The 19,141-nt window shown below is 38.8% G+C and overlaps 1 protein-coding gene across 1 annotated transcript in view; it reads right to left on the reverse strand.

Annotated features, from left to right (window-relative positions):
* Nucleotides 1-8,465: 8,465 nt before the first annotated feature.
* PRIM2 (DNA primase subunit 2) overlaps nt 8,466-19,141 on the reverse strand; it is a 353,134-nt gene continuing 342,458 nt past the window's right edge. Inside the window, exons 13-14 of the mRNA XM_019457515.2 lie at nt 19,039-19,107; nt 8,466-9,067 (exon numbers count right to left, since the gene is read on the reverse strand). Of these exons, the coding sequence (XP_019313060.1) occupies nt 8,843-9,067; nt 19,039-19,107 (294 nt within the window). The 3' untranslated portion in view covers nt 8,466-8,842. The remainder of the gene's footprint in view (nt 9,068-19,038; nt 19,108-19,141) is intronic.

Here is a 19,141-nt window from a genome sequence, read left to right on the forward strand (position 1 = left end):
AAATTCTTGTTCAGTTATACTGTTTATATGTGTTTTGATCAATTCTTTAGCTGTCATTTCTTCCTGGAATTTCTTTTGAGGAGGATTCTTCTGTTTCATCATTTTGGCTAGTTTTCTGTCTCTCATGTGTTTTGAAAGCTTATTATGTGCCCTGCACCTGCAAGTACTACTATTAACGAGGGGTCATACACTGTCAAGGGCCTGGCCCTTCAGGAGGTGTTTTTTGGAGTGTGTTACTTGCTCTCTGTTGTTGTGACTTTGGTTACTATATCTCCCTACTTATAGTGATGTTTTAGACCCTCCACCAGGTGTGGTTGATTGAAGTAGCCCTGGAAAGGAAAACAAACAAACAAGAAACAAAAAACAAAAACAAACACACACCAAAAAAATCAAAACAAAAAACCAAACACCAGCTACACGTAAACAACAGGGTAGAAGCAGTGCTGATGGAATAGGTCTTATCCCTTACAAAGAGTGAAATGACAAGGGTGAGGAAAAATAAAGTAAAATAAAATTGACCACACAGAGAAACTATATGGCTTAATCCAGAGAGAAAGAAAGGAAAATAAAGAAGGAGGCGGGGAAAAATAAAATAAAATAAAATTGACCAGATATAGAAACTATACCACTTAATCCAGGAAGAGAGAAAGGAAAATAAAGAAGGAGGTATAGAACATGTATAAAGAGAATAGATTAAATATGTTTGCATAAACAAACCAACAGCCAGAGTAGCCAAACTAGAGGAAGGAAGAGATAAGAAGGAGAAAAGGAAGGAAGAATTTATTTATTTATTTATTTATTTATTCATTCATTCATTCACTCATTCATTCTGGGGCCCTGGAGGAGGGCTATCTGGTTCGTCAGCGTCAATCCCATTCCTGTAGATACACAGTTGCCAGGCACAGAGGGGCGTAGTTTCATGTAAGCAGGTCCCATTGTGGGCCCACTGTCAGTTCCCTGAAGGGGATGGGGAGAAAAGTGGTGACACCAGTCTCTCCTCCACAGACCCGGTGTCCCAAACCACTCTGTTCAAGCCGTCCTCACTGTGCCGTGGGCGCAAACAAGGTGGTTTGTCCCACTCCACCGACTCCTGTGCCTCCCTGGCACTTGGCTGGGATTTAAACCCCGATGTCTTAAAGAGTCCTGCTCTATGTGCCCCAGTTCTGGGAAAGAGCTGCCCATACTGCCTCACAGCCACCTCCAGAGTTTTTTTGTTTGTTTGTTTGTTTTTGTTTTTGTTTTTTACTGATTCAATTTCATTGCTGGTAATAAGCCTGTTCATATTTTCTATTTCTTCCTGTTTTCATTTTGGTAGGTTATATGTTCCTAGGAATTTATCCATTTTTTCTAGGTTGTCCAATTTGTTGGCATACAGGATTTTACAATATTCTGTAAAATTGTGTGTAAATCTGTGGTGTTGGTTGTTATTTCTTCTCTTTCTTTACAATTTCATTTATTTGAGTCCTATCTCTCTTTCTCTCTTTTATGGGTCTGGCTAGAGGCTTATCAATTTTTTTGATCTTTTCAAAGAACCAGCTCCTGGTTTCATTGATGTATTCTATTGTTTGTTTGTTTGTTTTGGTTTTTTGGGGTTTTTTTAATTTTAGTTTTTATTATTTTTTTCATCTCTAATCTTTATTATTTCCTTCCTTCTGCTGGTTTTGGATTTTGTCAGTTCTTGTTTTTCTAGCTATTTTCAGTGTAAAGTTACATTGCTTATTTGAGATTATTTTTACTTCTTCAGGTAGGCCTGTATTGCTATAAACTTCCCTCTTAGAATCACTCTTTCTGCTTCCCCCAAATTTTGGATCATTATGTTTTCATTGTCATTTGTTTCTAATTAATGTTTTATTTCTTCTTTGATTTCTTGGTTGACCCATTCATTATTTAGTAACATGTTATTTATCTTCCATGTATTTGTGGACTTTTCAGATTTTTTCTTGTGGCTGATTTCCAGTTTCATAGCATTGTGGTCAGAAAAGATGTATGGTATGGCTTTGATGTTTTTGAATTTGTTGACACTTGTTTTATGGGCTAATAGTTGGTCTATTCTGGATAATGTTTCATCTGCACTTGAAAAGAATGTGTATTTGCTGTGTTAGGAAGGAATGTTCCCACTGTATCTGTTAAGTTCATCTTGTCCAGTGTGTCATTCAGAGCCACTGTTTCCTTTTTTGGATGGAAATAGTTCATTTATTTTGGATGATATGTTCATTGATGTGTGGGGTGTTAAAGTCCTCTACTTTTATTGTATTACTATCAATTAGTTCCTTTATGTTTGTTATTAACTGTTATATATGGGTATTCCCATGTTAGGTGCATAAATATTTACAGTTGCTATATCTTCTTGTTGGATTGTCCCCTGAATGAGTATACAATGTCCTTCATTTTCTTTTGTTACATTCTTTGTTTTAAAGTCAATTTTTTTCTGATATAAGCATTGCTACTCTGGTTTTCTTTTGACATCCATTTGCATAATGAGTGTTTCTCAACCCTTTCACTTTCAATCTGCAAGTGTCTTTCAGTATGAAATAAGTCTCTTGTAGGCAGCATTTACATGGGTCTTGTTTTTTTAATCCACTCTATCACCCTTTGTGTTTTGATAGGAGCGTTTAGTCCATTTACATTCAAAGTAATTATTGATAGGTGTGTATGGTCATTTTGTTACTTGTTTAGTGGTTGTTTTGTAGGTTTTTTTAAATCCTTTTCCTCTCTTTCATGGTTTGTTGGCTTTCTTTAGTGATACACTTGAATTCCTTTTACTTTATTCTTTCCAGATCTATTGCTGTTTTTTTAATTTGCATCTTCTGCATATAGCGGTCTATATTAAGTTGATGATTGCTTAAGTTTGAACCTATTCTTTTTTTTAATATGAAATTTACTGTCAAATTGGTTTCCATACAACACCAGTGCTCATCCCAACAGGGGCCCTCCTCAGTGCCCATCACCTACTTTCCCCTCCCTCCCACCCCCCATCAACCCTCAGTTTATCCTCAGTTTTTAAGAGTCTCTTATGGTTTGCCTCCTCCCCTCTCTGTAACTTTTTTCCCCCTTCCCCTACCCCATGGTCTTCTGTTAAGTTTCTCAGGATCCACACAAGAGTGAAAACATATGGTATCTGTCTTTCTCTGCCTGACTTATTTCACTTAGCATAACACTCTCTAGTTCCATCCACGTTGCTACAAAAGGCCATATTTCCTTCTTTCTCATTGACAAGTAGTATTCCATTGTATATATAAACCACAACTTCTTTATCCATTCATCAGTTGATGGACATTTAGGCTCTTTCCATAATTCGGCTATTGTTGAAAGTGCTGCTATAAACATTGGGGTACAAGTGCCCCTATGCATCAGCACTCCTGTATCCCTTGGGTAGATTCCTAGCAGTGCTATTGCTGGGTCATAGGGTAGATCTATTTTTAATTTTTTGAGGAAACTCCACACTTTCTTCCAGAGTGGCTGCACCAGTTTGCATTCCCATCAACAGTGCAAGAGGGTTCCCATTTCTCCACATCTATAGTTTATAGATCTATAGTCTCCTGATTTGTTCATTTTAGCCACTCTGACTGGCGTGAGGTGATATCTGAGTGTGGTTTTGATTTGTATTTCCCTGATGAGGAGCGACGTTGAGCATCTTTTCATGTGCCTGTTGGCCATCTGGATGTCTTCTTTAGAGACGTGTCTATTCATGTTTTCTGCCCATTTCTTCACTGGATTATTTGTTTTTTGGGTGTGGAGTTGGGTGAGTTCTTTATAGATTTTGGATACTAGCCCTTTGTCTGATATGTCATTTGCAAATATCTTTTCCCATTCCATCGTTGCCTTTTATTTTTGTTGATTGTTTCCTTTGCAGCGCAGAAGCTTTTCATCTTCATGAAGTCCCAATAGTTCATTTCTGCTTTTAATTCCCTTACCTTTGGAGATGTGTCAACTAAGAAATTGCTGTGGCTGAGGCCAGAGAGGTTTTTTCCTGCTTTCTCCTCTAGGGTTTTGATGGTTTCCTGTCTCACATTCAGGTCCTTCATCCATGTTGAATTTATTTTTGTGAATGGTGTAATAAGAAAGTGGTCTAGTTTCATTCTTCTGCATGTTGCTGTCCAGTTCTCCCAGCACCATTTGTTAAAGAGACTGTCTTTTTTTCCATTGGATATTCTTTCTTGCTTTGTCAAAGATTAGTTGGCCATACTTTTGTGGGTCCAATCCTGGAGTCTCTATTCTATTCCATTGGTCTATGTGTCTGTTTTTGTGCCAATACCATGCTGTCTTGATGATTACAGCTTTGTAGTAGAGGCTGTCTCTCCTTCTGTTCAGAATGATAGCTTTATTGGATAGAGTATTCTTGGCTGCAGGTTTTTCCTTTTCAACACTTTGAATATATCATATCACTCCCTTCCAGCCTGCAGTTTCTGCTGAAAATCTGATAGCCTTATGGGGTTTCCCTTGTATGTAACTGTCTTCTTTTCTCTTGCTGATTTAAAATTTTTTTATCACTACTTTTGCCATTTTGAATATTATATGTCTTGGCACGGACCCTTTGGGTTGATTTTGGCAGGGAGAATCTCTGTCTCTCCTGGATGTTGATATCTGTTTCTTTCAACAGATTTGGGAAGTTTTCAGCTATTATTTCTTCAAATGAATTTTCTGCCCTTGTATCTCTCCTTCTCATGGGATGCTTTTAATGCAAATATTAATACGAAGCTACTGAGTTCCCTAAGTCTATTCTCATCTTGCATAATTCTTTTTTCTTTCATTTGCTCAGCTTGATCACTTTCCATTACTCTGTCTCCCAGGTCATTACTTTGTTCCTCTGCTTTCTCTAGCCTGCCACCCCTTAACGTTTCTTATAAGGTCAGTTTAGTGGTGATGAAACTCCTTAATTTTTGTTTGGGAAACACTTTATCTCTCCTTTAAGTCTGAATAATAACCTTGTCAAGTACAGTATTCTTATAGGTAATTTTTTTCCTCTTAGCTGATTTAATAAATCCTGCCATTCCTCTCTGACCTACAAAGATTCTGCTGAAACATCAGCTGATATACTTGTGGGGTTTCCCTTGTACGTAACTAGTTTCTTCTCTCTTGTTGCTTTTAAAATGTTCTCTTTATGTTTAAACTTTGACATTTTAATTATTATGTGTTGTGGTGAAGACCTCCTGGGATTCATCTTATTTGGAACTTTTTGTTCCTTCCTGGATGTTTGTTTCCTTCCTCAGGTTAGTAAAGTTTTCAGCAATTTTTTTTTCAAGTAAGTTTTCACTTTTCTTCATCTCTTCTCCTTATGGGACCACTATACTGTGAATATCTATTCACTTGGTATTGAAGAGATTCCTTAACCTATCCTCATTTTTTAATAAATTCTTTTTTCTTTTTACTGTCAGCTAAGCACTTTCCAGTACACTATCTTCCAGATCATGAAGCCCTTCTGCATCTGCTATTCTGTTGATTCCTTCTAGTATATTTTTCATTTCATTTATTGTATTCTTCAACTCCAATTGGTTCTTTTTTATATTTTCCATATCTTTGTTCTGTTTTTTTTTTTTTTATGTTCATTTATTTTTTTTTTAATTTTTTTTTTTTAACGTTTATTTATTTTTGAGACAGAGACAGAGCATGAACAGGGGAGGGGCAGAGAGAGAGGGAGACACAGAATCGGAAACAGGCTCCAGGCTCTGAGCCATCAGCCCAGAGCCCGACGCGGGGCTCGAACTCACGGACCGCGAGATGGTGACCTGAGCCGAAGTCTGATGCTTAACTGACTGAGCCACCCAGGCGCCCCCTTTTTTTTTTTTTTTAATTTTTTCTTTAACGTTTATTTATTTTTGAGACAGAGAGAGACAGAATGTTCATTTATTTTTAAGAGAGAGAGCACGAATGGAGAAGGGGCAGAGAGGGAGACAGAGGATCCAAAGCAGATTCTGCACTGACAGCAGAGAGCCCAATGCAGGGTTCGAACCCATGAACTGTGAGATCATAACCTGAGCAGAGTAGGGTGCTTAACTTGCTGAGCCACCCAGGTGCCCCCTCAGTTTTTCCACTCTTCTCTCCAGTCTAGTGAGCATATTTGTGATCATTACTTTAAACTCTTTATCAGGCATATTTACCTGTTTCATTTAGCTTTTTTTTTTGAGGGTTTGTCTTATTCTTTTTAGGGGGGAGTTTGGCTTTTTGTGTTTCTGTGAATTAGTTGGAACAGCTACTTCTCCAAAACTTGAAGGAGTGATCTTGTGTGTGGTCATCCCATGTCTTTGCTGTGTGCCTGGTGACATTGGCTGGCTGGCTGGAGCTGCGGCTGGCTTGGGCTGGGGGTCTGAAGCACTTTGTGCTGGCCTATCTTGGCCAGCTGAAACTGGCTGAAACTGAGATGGGCATGGGCAGTTCTGGACTCTCCTCATAGGGCACCCTGGTATGGTGGCTGAAGCTGAAATGGGTGCAAAGCAGGATGGGTCCTGGGCCACTCTGTGCTGGGAGCACTCTGGGAGCTGAAGTGAGTGCAAGCCAGTGTATTGGGTGTACTCAGCACAGGGGGTGCCCTGTTGGGGTAACTAAAGCCAAGGCCGGTGTGCTCTGGGGTGTTCTGAGACACTTCATACAGTAGATGCCCTGGTAGGGTGACCAGTACAGAGGCAGGTGGGGGACTGGGGGTTCCGGAGCAGTCTGCACAGGGGATGCTCTGGTGTGGAGGCTAGAGCTGAGAGGCAGGCTATGGACTAGGGGTTTCCAGGATGCTCTATGCAGGGGGTTATCTGGCTGGGTGGTTAGAGATGAGCAGGCATGAGCCAGGAGGTCCCACAGTGCTCTGCTCTAGGGGTGCTCTAGCAAGCTGTCTGTAACCAAAGTGCTGTGGCCCTGGAGTATTCTGGTATGCTTTGCACCTGTGTCACTTGGGTGCCAACCAGAGGCATCCGTGTGCACCATTCTGTGGCCTCCTGGGTTGGCATAGGCTAAGAGTCTAGGGGCTCACTGAGACACCAAGCTGGCTGTGGCATCCAGAACTCTGCTACCGTCCTCAGTATCAAGGGGTAGGGAGCATAAACCATGCTGCTTAACATCCCATCTGGCCTGGATAGAGTCCCACCAACTCCCTGTTTGGTGGAGTTGTAGGGCTGGATCTTTTATATACTAGTTGCTCTTTTAAACTGGCTTTTTCTTGTGTTCTACTCCTTCAGTACTCTCTCTCCCTACTGCACTTTGCATCAGGGATGGGGTTCCCTTGTTACTGTGTCTCTCTCTTGTCATTCTCTATGTGGCCTATCTTTTGTTGTACATAAGCTGTCCAATTGGCCCTTAGTTCTTCAGGAGGAATTGCTCTATAAATAGGTGTTGATTTGGTGTGTCCACAGAGGATATGACTTCAGGGTCTTCCTACCTCACTATCTTAGGCCAGAACTCACTTTGGTATTCTTTTACCAAAAGGTAAATTGCTTATCTCCATTTTGTTTAGTTCTTTCCCTGATTTTGTCATGTTCTTTCTTTTGGACAGTATCCCTCTGTTTGACTTTCTCTGTTGCTATGAATTAGGTGGAATAACTACCTGAGTGTTGAAGGAGTGGCCCTGGGTAGTGGCATGGACTGTGTGTTCGGTGGCTCTGGTTGGCTGGCTAGAGCTGGAGGGCTCGCGGGCCGGAGGTCCTGACGCACTTGGTGCCAGGGCTGCATTGGCCTGGACAGCTGGAGCTGGAATGGATCCTGGGGTGCTTGCCTTGGTGCCACGCTAGCAGAACAGCTAGAATAGGGCAGGCATGGGCTGGGGCTTTCTCTACACCGGGGCGGCCGTGGTGAGATGGCTGGAGTGGAAGCCAGTGCCGGCTAGGGGTGTCCTGCCATGCTTAGCACCTGGGCCACCTTGGCAAGATGGTTAACATATAATGGGCACAGCCCAGGGATGTCCTGGTGTGTACCACACTGGGGCAGTTTGGTAAGACAGCTGGAGCTGGTGTGTGCTAAAGGCCCAAGGCTCACTGAGGCAGCAGATTGACTAGAGTGTCAGGATGCTGCTCCTGTCTATACTGCCAAGGTGGAGGGGGAACATAAATAATGCTGGTCACCAGTGCCTTCAATCCTGGAGAAAATTTCCAGCAGTTCTCTACTGCTTGGCAGATGCTCTAGGTTTAATAGTGCATTGCCTTCACTTATATACAGTCTAGTTGCTCTTTATGTTACTGTTTTACGGCTGTGCCCTAGGTTAGGCGAATCTGCATCCAAGCCCTTCAGTACCATCCCTCCCTACTGCAGCTTGTAGCACTGGGAGTAGGATTCCCATTACTGTGTATCCAGCTCTCCTACCCTTCTTTGTGTGGCCCCTCTCTATCCTTTGTTGTGCAGAAGCTATTCATCAGCCTTTAGTTCTTCAGAAAGAACTGCTGTAGGTGTAGGTGTAGGTTGGGTGTGTCCCGTGTAGAATTCAGGATTTTCCCATGGCACCGTCTTGGATCCCTCCTCATAATATGACTCCTTCAACTACACACATTAATACACATTTTTGCATTTATTGACAAAAATGGTCCAGAAAAGGATTAAGTAAAAATTACAGTGGTAAGGGTTAATAGTTGTTCTCAGTTCTACTGTCTCTAGGAAACCGTAAGCAGTCTAGAAAGCTGTTATGTCTCCTAAAACAGGACTTAGATCACACCACTCAAGTGTTAGATTTCAAGAGAAATTCTTCCTTTTTTCCCTTTTGTCAAAGCAAAATAGAATGGAGGTCTTTGTTTTTACCCGTAAGCCTGCTTTCCAGAGGATGAACTGGGGTGGGGTGGAGGGAGTAGACAAAGAGGTTAAAAAAGAAACAGGCAAAATCTTGAAAGAAATGAAAGCTAGAGAGGAAAAAGGGTTCTTAAGCGTTTAAGAATCATTCATTGAAGTAATCCTCTAGTCCTTCCATATCCACTTCCAGAGAGGAATTCAGAGAGGCCAGAGCAGATGATGCATCCTTGTTTTTCTGGACACTTGGTTTGGGTTGAGGAGCTTCTGGTTGGATGGACTCCTTTCTGATGTCTTTACTACCAGTTAGAATCCGTTGGCTCTCAAAAAAGAACTGGTTAGGATGGCTCAAAGAAAAGCCACAATCATCCACCTGTGTAAGAAAGCAAATGTATGTATTAACACAGAGCAAAGGTATAAATAGAGGGACTTCATAAACCAGTCTAGACCTTGTTCAAAAACTATTTAATGCCCAGAACATGGATCTTAGTAGTTCTCGGTCATAATACTCAATCCAGTACTTACATGATTTCATTCAGAGGGTGCTTCAACTACTACCTAAACATTAATGGCTTCTTGCATTTGTATTTCCAACCCAAACCTCTGCTCTTAGTTCCCGTTCCCTATCCAACTCTACTTCCAGATCTACCTCTTAACATCTCAGATGGCTAAGCAAAGTGGCTGCCATATTGTCTGTCAATAAATATTTTGTTGTTTAAAAAAAAAAAAGAAGAAGAAGGGTATAATCTTTAAACATTCCAGAATTGGGGCACCTGGATGGCTCAGTTGGTTAAGCATCTGCCTTCGGCTCAGGTCATGATCTCGTGGTTTGTGAGTTTGAGCCCCACATCAGGCTCTGTGCTGACAGCTCAGAGCCTGGATTCTGCTTCTGCTTCTGTGTCTCCCTCTCTCTCTGCCCCTCCCCTGCTTGCACTCTGTTTCTCAAAAATAAACAAAACATTAAAAAATAAACATTCCAGGACCATAGGGAGTGGACATAAACAGACACTGTTTTGATATTGGTCCCTGATACCACTCATGTTTTAGAGTATATTTATAAATCTGGCCTATGTAATCCCACTTAGTATCATAAACACTGAAAAAGCAACCTAATGTAATTTCTTCATTCCAATCTTGAGTTTTCCCTGCTCTTACTTTTTATATAAAATATTTTTCTTTTGGTAATTTTCAGTGGGACTTAACATAAAACTATGAACCTGCTCATGTTTGCATTATTTCTTTTCACAAATACTATCACTAAACTTTAAATTAAATCTTGAATATCATTTCCAATTACCCATTACCCTGTGCCTTTACTATTCAATGATGCTTTATAAGGTGTTCAGATGATATTTGAACATTTAGCAAATACTACTTTTTTTAACTTTGATTCTAGAAACTTTGATTCTAAAATTTATTAATAAAGAAAACTATATTCCTTAATATTAGCAAGCACTTATTTAATGACTACTGTGTGCCAGACATTATTCTAAGTGGCATAAAACACACATATATACTCATTCACAAACATGCATATATTTAGTTAACTTCCATTAAGAGCCCTGTGAAGGTAAATTATCAGTATTTCCCACTTTAGAGAGAGGTTAAATAACTTACCCAAGATCACGCACTGGCAGGGCTGGAGATGGGATATGAATTAGCACAGTCCATGCTCATAACCAGTATGTTCTGCTGTCATGTCCTTGTGCCAAGGTCAATGATTTTATGATGTATTCATTTCTTAAGTTGTATAAACCTTTACTAACTCTTGGGCTGTGACCTAAGAGCAAGATAGCTCCTAAAGTGTAAACCTTTTACATGAGTCACTTTCTACACACTCAACCAGTGGGTCAGATTGAATTGATCACATGTCGAATCTCTGCCCTCCCTGCCTTCTGCAGTGGAAGCTGACAACCAAAGGATACCATTTTACTGCAGTTATTTGTTGTTTTTTTTTTTTGTTGTTAGGGGGTATTTTCATTTTTTTTTTTTTTTTTTTCAAACAGAGAAGCCATTACACTTTTTTGTTCATTTGTCTTATATTAACCTTTTTATGTCTCTCTTTGTACTGAAGTGATTTGTATATATATAGTAGGTATCTAAATATTTGGTGAGTTGAGCCCAGAACCAACAGTGTATACCAGTCATATGTGCCACGTTATGAGCTGGTAGTTTTTCACACAAGAATGCATTTGACTAAGTCTAAAGAAATTTCCAGACTAGTGAAGTCAGTCATATACTTAACACTCTTTTATTCTTGATAGAGGTTTTTAAGGGTCACAGATAAAGGCTTATTATCTCCATATTAGAGACACATTCTGGCTGGGGAGATCAAGGAAGGCTTTGTGAGAGAAGTGCTATATGAGTTGAATTTGGGAAGATGGAGAGAGTGAAAAGCTGGGATAATGAGGTCAAGGTTAATACAAACAGCAGAGCCACATGAGCAGGTAAGAAGCAATGTCCCTGGAAGGCAAGTAGATCAGATGGCCTGATGTAAAAGGCATATAAAAGGGAATAATAGGAAATGAAGTTGGAAAGACAGACTGGGGCCTGACCTCAGAGAGCCTTGAAAACCAGGGTAAGTAGTCTAGACCTAATTTTGCAGGCATCAGGGAGTCACTAAAAATCCTTGAGAGGGGAGGTGATGTGATTAAAGCAATGCATAATCGTATGGTGGATTAAAATGGATTAGCAGGGGGTTAAAAGAATTGCTGTCATGGTTCAGATGGTTCAGAATCAACCCTTTTAACAGGTGAACCAATAAACAGAAACAAGGTGTTTTTTGGTAATACTTGAATACCCCAGGATTCTCTGATTCTCTTTAGTCAGTTGTTGATAATATGTTGGGCCAATAATTTTATAGTAAAGTCAGTGTATAGTAGATTGATAGCATTTAGACTAATTCATTTTAAGAGTTATTACTCAGGTCACTAGAACAAATTTTTATCTGCTACCTTGCTGCTTAATTTTAAAATGTTTCCTGAATGTTTTATGATAAATCTATAATTTTTATTAACAATGGAGTCATTTGTGAACTTCATTATATTCGATTTTTCATGCAATTCATTAAAAAGTAGGAGATCCAATATAAAGTTTGCATTTTACCAAGTGTTTCATGAAAAGTTTATTATGTAACATATCAATCAGAAGGCTTTACATTTTATAGAGAACATTAGAGATTGGAAAGACCTTGAAGATCCTTTCAATTGAACCTTCTACATGTAAAACTAGGAACATGAAGCCTAAAGAGATTACCTAGTTTATGCAAAATCATTGAACAAGTAACTGGTTTTGTCTGAATTATAATTAAGGCCTTTGACCAGATCACTTAGTTGCTATCAAATCTGTTTTAAGAGGTTTTATGCAAAGTCAAATAAACTTACAATCATAACATAATATTTAAAAAATTTTTAAAGATGTTTATTTGTTTTTGAGAGAGAGAGATGGTGTGAGCAGGAGAGGGGCAGAGAGAGAGGGAGACACAGAATCTGAAGCAGGCTCCAAGCTGTCAGCACAGAGCCTGACACAGGGCTTGAACTCATGAACTGTGAGTTCATAACCTGAGCCAGAGTTGGATGCTCAACTGAGCCACCCAGGCGCCCCAAGATTATAAAGATTATAAAAAACATAGTGGTATTATTTCATGTAAAAAAACAGAATCTACTGCTTTGGCTATAATTACATTGGAGATTTTCTACACCTAAAGTTTCAACGCGTTAAAATTCTCAATACATCTATCATCACGGAGAGGACTCTTAGGATTAAAATAAATTAAACTTCAATTTGGACAAAATGAAATCTTTATAAGCCTCAGTTTCCTCATCAGTGAGGTAGAGATATTAATATGGTTGCTATGGGGAAAACCAAGAAAACAGGAGTGTAGAAAGAAAGTTGTTGGTTCTATGCTATCTACTGGCTTTGCAAAGACTCAAGAAAAGCAAGTCACTTAAAAAAGAAACAAGTTGAGGGGATCTTGGGTGGCTCAGTCAGTGGAGACTCAGACTTCGGCTCAGGTGATGATCTCATAGCTCCCTCTTCTACTTGAAAGAAACCTGAACTGGAAATTATTGATGGCATATTATAGGTGTAGTTAATTAAAAAAAAAAAAAAAAGTTGAATTCCAGGGTAACTGGGTGGCTCAGTTGGTTAAGCATCTGACTCTCTTGATTTCAGCTCAGATCATGATCTTACAGTTTGTGAGATCAAGTCCAGTGTGGAGTTCTGCACTGACAGTGTGGAGCCTGCCTGGGATTCTCTCTCCCCACTTCTCTCTGCCTCTCCCTTGCTCTTTCTCTCTCTCAAAATAAACTTAAAAAAAAAAAAAAATTGAATTCCAATCTCAAAACTATACTCAAATGAGACCTTGCCCGTACATTGAAAGATGAATAAAAGACCTTTAAATGTTTTTAACTTTAAAATATATTGTTTAAAAAATGCACATATTTTTTATTCCACTTTAATTTTCTTATTAACCAACTAAAACAGTGACAAGGGTCTTGAATCAAGGGCATGTACCATGTTACTATGTGACATTTGGGTTTTCAACTGTCTCTCTTAGGTTTGGGATTGCATTTTTGTAACTCATTTTGCTAATAAGTTCATTTTACTGAACTTATGGTCTAATTCAGTTGCTTGATAGCATGATGAAATTATGAAGTTTCCTTCTGTATGGTGGATTGTACTTTTTTCTAAAATAGATTGTCTTTTAAATGTTTTTTCTTTCAGTTTTATTTCTGGCTAAAGGAAGCGTAATGGCTGCCATACAGTTTCCTTTCAGCTTGTCCAGAAAAATTAACTTTGGTTTATGCCCCCCCCCCCCATGAAAACAGATTTTACTTCAAAATGAATTTAGAATAGAGAAAGCAAATTATCCCCATAGAAACCCCCAATTTTAATTTATTTCTGCTTAAAGGTCAGCAGCTATTTCCTTTACTCCTTATTTTTAAAAAAGTAGGAACATTCTAGATTTGGAAACAGTGAGAATTTTTGTTTCTTTCCTTGCCGTTTTTCTTAATTGGCTGCTATTGGTGATGTTTTCCTTTGGGTGGGTCATTTTTTATGTTTTGTACATTGTGTTCACTAGTGAGAAAGGGAAATTCTGTGATACATTTTCATTCTGCCATATTAGCTTAGTAGTCTCAAAGTACTGTAAGGGATATGAAATAAGATCAGTGTAGTTGGCATCCAGGAAGAAGGAAATGGGTTGGACACCTTTATAGGCTACATTATAAATTTTGGATTTCATCTTCAGAGCAATTGGGAAGCCATTTAAGGTTTTTTTTTTTTTTAAAGCAGTTTACTAAAATAATCATGTTCCTCTGTTTTAAAGATCATCCCAACAGCTGTGTGGAGGGTAAAGACCTGGAATGGTGCATGTGTTGTAGACAGTGGGAAATGAGTTAGGAAGCTACTACTGTGATCCAAGCGAGAGACAAGATGATGGCTTCTAGTCCAGTACTCTAATTGATATCCATAATAATGACCCTGAATTATTATAAAAGAGCTTAATTCTATTTGGTATATCCTGTTCAAGATTGCAGGCAAATGTGATAGAATTTAATAAGATTTCTGCAAAGATTTATATGGTGGGAAAAAAATGCTCGGCTATTTGGAAAATAAGTATCAAGAATGACTCAGTTTGCTAAAGAAATTATTTTCAATTACAATTCGGAGATTAATCCACACAAGGCCGAGTGTTTTCATTTACACACGGAGCATACCAAAAGCAAAAAACAGACCACAGTATAAAACATTGCTCCCTAAAAAACACTGAGGAAAACAGATTTCAAGCAGCCCAGATTTTGACATCTACTAACAGAATCTCTCTCAAACATTTGCTTGGAATCAACATGTTCTGCACACGATGACCTTCACACAAACATAGGTCTCATATTTCTGCCACAGCAAATGTAGATTTTGAAGGAATGGAAGCAATATTGTTTTACCTATGGGATGTTTGGGTTTTAATCAAGAGATTTTGCAATGACAGCTTATAATGAGGCAGCTGGTAATACCAAAAAAGCCATATGGAACTATCATAGTGCGGCTGTAAATGGTATCAATTAACTGGTTCATTTTCAAAACTTTCGTTAAAATGAGTTTGATCGCAAAATCCTCAGGAAAATAAATGTAGCTTTAAAAATTTTTGTTAAGTGGGGAGGCAGGCAGGATGGCAGAAAACTGACAATAAAAATGGATTCTAGTTTTAATTTAATGAGAAAAAATAATAGATATTCACAACTAAAAATCTATAATGAGACATCTAGCGAATTCAAACAGCCTGTTTATTCCATTGATTTTTATGTGGCTTAAGTTATATGTGGGAGGATTTAGACATACATCTTTTCAATATCTTCACTAATCTAAGGCAAGTTTTTAAATTGCCCATAGCAGTAATATTCCTGTAAGAAAAGAATACTCAGTAGATACTACAAAAGCAGATCTGGGACTAGAAAATTTCTTCTTATTTTTTGTGATTATGTCACAAACTCAGTGTTTAAATCTAATTTTCACATCTTATTTTAAAAAAAGGAAAGAAGTTGAATGACAGACCTTAATTTGTGGAAGTTCTGAGGCGTCTTATTAAAGAGAATCCACAAATAATTAAGAACTCTCAAGCTGAGTAGGCAAATTAAGGAATATGGTCTCTAAGAAAAAGGTTAATTCAAAACTGGTGTGGAAAATATCAAACAAATGTGGGTTACCAGGTGAGATTCCTAGACTGCTAAAACTAATGAGAATTTGTGCTTGTTTCTATTTAAGTGAGGTTTATTTTGTCTTTTAAATTTTGTGAAAACAAAGTCTTTATGGTGGTAAATAACAGTAATATTTTCAACAGTTAGGTGTAATAGAAAGAAGGGGAAGACCCACAGCAGACAGTGGTGGGGATGGTTCTGGCTCCGGATCTCCTATTTACAAATTATGGTACCTTGGGCAAGTCATGTAGAATTGTTGGTTTTCAGGTTTTTTTTTTCCTTAACATAAACTATGATAGTTGGATCATAAATGTAGACAAGAAAATGCTAGTGACCCTCACAGTCATTATTACAGGTACAGTATCAGATTCTATAGAAGCACACAGTCATGGTCAGGCTCATAAGCTTTAATGACTTACTTAGTCCATCTCTTATAAGCAGTAGGACCTTACACAGGTTGCTCACCTTCTCTAAACTTTATTCATAAACGGGAATAAAAATAGTACCTCACTGTAGTACTGTATTGTGCATCAAAAGAGCTAATATGGTCAAAGTACTTAGTGCTGTATTGGGCATGTGTTAAGGGTTCTACAGATGCCGGTTACAGTACTGTATTCATTATTGGTAATATTATAGGATATACTTTTCCTATGAAATATTTTATACTATAAGAGATTCTGTTATTATATAACCAAAATATAAAAAATATTCCATAAAAACTAAATAGGAAAAATAAAAATGATTATAAAAAGCATAGCATGGTAGCTGATGATGAATTCAGTGAATGCAACATCTTTTGGGGGAGGGTCACGGATGAATCCCTTTGAAACCTGATAAACAACAGACTCCGAAAAAATGCACATATACATTCGCAGAAAAAAATGTCTCAGGAAGTTGGATGTCTGTCCTAGGTTAGGGAGCCATGATCAAGACCAGCAGTTGCAAACAGGGGGTCAGTGAGCTGCATTTCACCTGCAGATGTATTCTACTGACTTGTATACAGTCTTCAAACTTGTCAATGTGAATGCCCCTAACAGGATGTGAATTCATCAGCACACCATGGTGCCTCCCATACTCTCTGGTGTTAATCTCAGCCACCTTCACAGTTTTTTTTTTTTAAAGTGAGAGAGAGAGAGAGAGAGAGAGAGCATCTTAAGCAGACTCTATACCCAGCACAGAGCCTGATGAAGGGCCTGATCTTACAACGCTGAGGTCATGACCTGAGCAGAAATCAAGAGTCAGACACTTAAATGACTGAGTCACCCCGATACCTCTACCTTCACTTTTTTGGGTTATTTGCCTAACCTCTGTAGGCCTCTGAGTTGTGACCCTTGCTTTACACATTTCAGAACCTACTAGTAGGTCTTCTTATATAGGCATATTTTGTTTTATTGCATTTCCCAGATATTGTGTTTTCTACAAATTGAAGGTTTGTGGCAACCCTGCAGTTGAGGGAGTCTATCGGCATTTTTCCAGCAGTACTTGCTCACTGTATGTCTCTGTCACATTTTGATAATTCTTACAGTATTTCAAACTTCGTTATTTTTGTTATGGTGATCTTTGATGTTACTACTGTAATCGTGTTGTGGCATCAGAAACCATGCCCATATAAGATGCCAAACTTAAACTGATAAATGTTGTATGTGTTCTGACTCCTCCACTGACTGGCCATTCTCCTGTCTCTCTTTCCTCCAGCCTGCCTATTCCCTGAGACACAGCAATACTGAAATTAAGCCAAGTAAGAACCCTACAATGGCCTCTCAGTATTCAAGTGAAAGGAAGAGCCACAAATCTCTTACTTTAAATCAAAAGCCAGAAATGATTAAGCTTATTGAGGAAGGCATGTTGAAAGCTGAAATAGGCCAAAAGCTAGGCTTCTTGTGCCAGTTAGCCAAGTTGTGAATGCAAAGGAAAAGTTCTTGTAGGAAATTAAAAGTACTACCCCAGTGATCACACAAATGATAAGACAGCAAAACAGCCCTATTGCTGATATGGAGGAAGTTTTCGTGGTTTGGACAGAAGACACACCAGCCACAAGATTCCCTTAAGCCAAAGCTAATCCAGAGCCAGGCCCTAACTCTCTTCAATTTCATGAAGGCTGAGAGAAGTGAGGAAGCTATAGAGGAAAAGTGTGAAGCTAGCAGAGGTCGGTTGGTTCATGAAGTTTAAGGAAAGCAGCAGTCTCTGTAACCTCAAAATGCAAGGTGAAGCAGCCAAGTGTTAATACAGAACCTGCTGCAGGTTGTCCAGAAGATCTAGATAAGGTAACAAATGAAGGAACTACACTAAACCAACAGATTTTCAACGTAGACAAAAGAGTCTTCTTATGGATGAGCACAGAAAGTGGTTTCATGATATGGAATGTACTCCTGGTGAAGATGTTGGGAGGATTGTTGAAATGACAACAAAAGATTTAGAACATGACATAAATTTAGTTGAGGAAGCAGCAGCAGGGTTTGAGAGGACAAACTCCAATTTTGAAAGATGTTCTACTGTGGGCAAAATGCTACCAAACAGCATCGCATGCTATAGAGAAATCATCCATGAAAGGAAGTTAAGTTGATACGGCAAACTTCTCTGTTGTCTTATTTTTAAAACCAACCACAGCCACCCCAGCCTTCAGCAACTACCACCCTGAACAGTCAGCAGCCATCAACATGGAGGGAGGAACCTCCACCAGTAAAAAGTTATAACTTGTTGAAAGCTCAGATCGTGGTTACTATTTTTTAGCCATAAAGTATTTTTTAATTAAGGTATGCAAAAATACCTATTAATACCTGTCATAATGCTACTACACACTTAACAGACTACAGTATAATGGAAACATAACTGGTATCTATACTGGGAAACCAAAAAATGCATTCAGCTCACTTTATCATGATGGTCTGGAGCCGAACCCGTAATATCTCCAACGTATGACTGTACTATAGAAGCATGGCAAAAGAGGCTAACAAGATAAAAACCAAACACATTTCCTTGAGTCCCTTGCAGTCAGGGGTCTTACATGTAACTAAAGTTCAGCCATGCAGGTAAATATGAGATATGGGAAATAAGAGGAACATGAGGTGGCAGCCAGAAGTAAAACAGATTTTCTACAGGGAAGATGGCAAAAGCCTCTGGTTTTCCTAGGCACCTAGGGCAACTGTTCTACAGCTACTCCAAGATTTGGCTACCTAAGGCCGTTGGTCAAATCCAGCCCACTATCTGTTTTGGTAAATAAAGTTCTACGAGAACACAGTCATGCTCATTCCTTTATATATGATCTATGGCTGCTCTGGACTACAAAAGCAGAGATGAGCAGTTTGACAGAGACCATATGGACAATACGGCCTAAAATTTTTACAATCTGGCACTTTCCTAAAAAAGTTTACTGGCCCTCGGTCTCATCCCTAGACGTGAAATGGTGGGTGGCAGCTATAGTAGAATAAGGTTTTCTCATTGTGTAGCTTCTCCTTGTTACAGTATTTCTGGGTCTGTAGATTCCTAGATTAATTCTCTGGCCCCTCTATCAATTTTATAAGTTACCTAATACCATGTGATAAATCCCTTTCTGGTGAAAATAGCTGGAGCTGCAACTAAAAACCCTGAATGAAACACAGAATAACAACAAAACAAAGGATTAGGCCATAAAGTTTAAAAATGTACTTACATTATGTGTCATCTCGAAGTACTTCTGACAGGCTACTTGGTAATGTGTCCCTTTTACTAAATCCAAAATCTAAAATGAATGGGAAAAGGAGAAAGCAAAATTA

The sequence above is a fragment of the Panthera pardus genome, unplaced genomic scaffold (assembly GCF_024362965.1).
Source record: "Panthera pardus isolate Hobbes unplaced genomic scaffold, ASM2436296v1 HiC_scaffold_17, whole genome shotgun sequence".
NCBI classification, from domain to species: domain Eukaryota; kingdom Metazoa; phylum Chordata; class Mammalia; order Carnivora; family Felidae; genus Panthera; species Panthera pardus.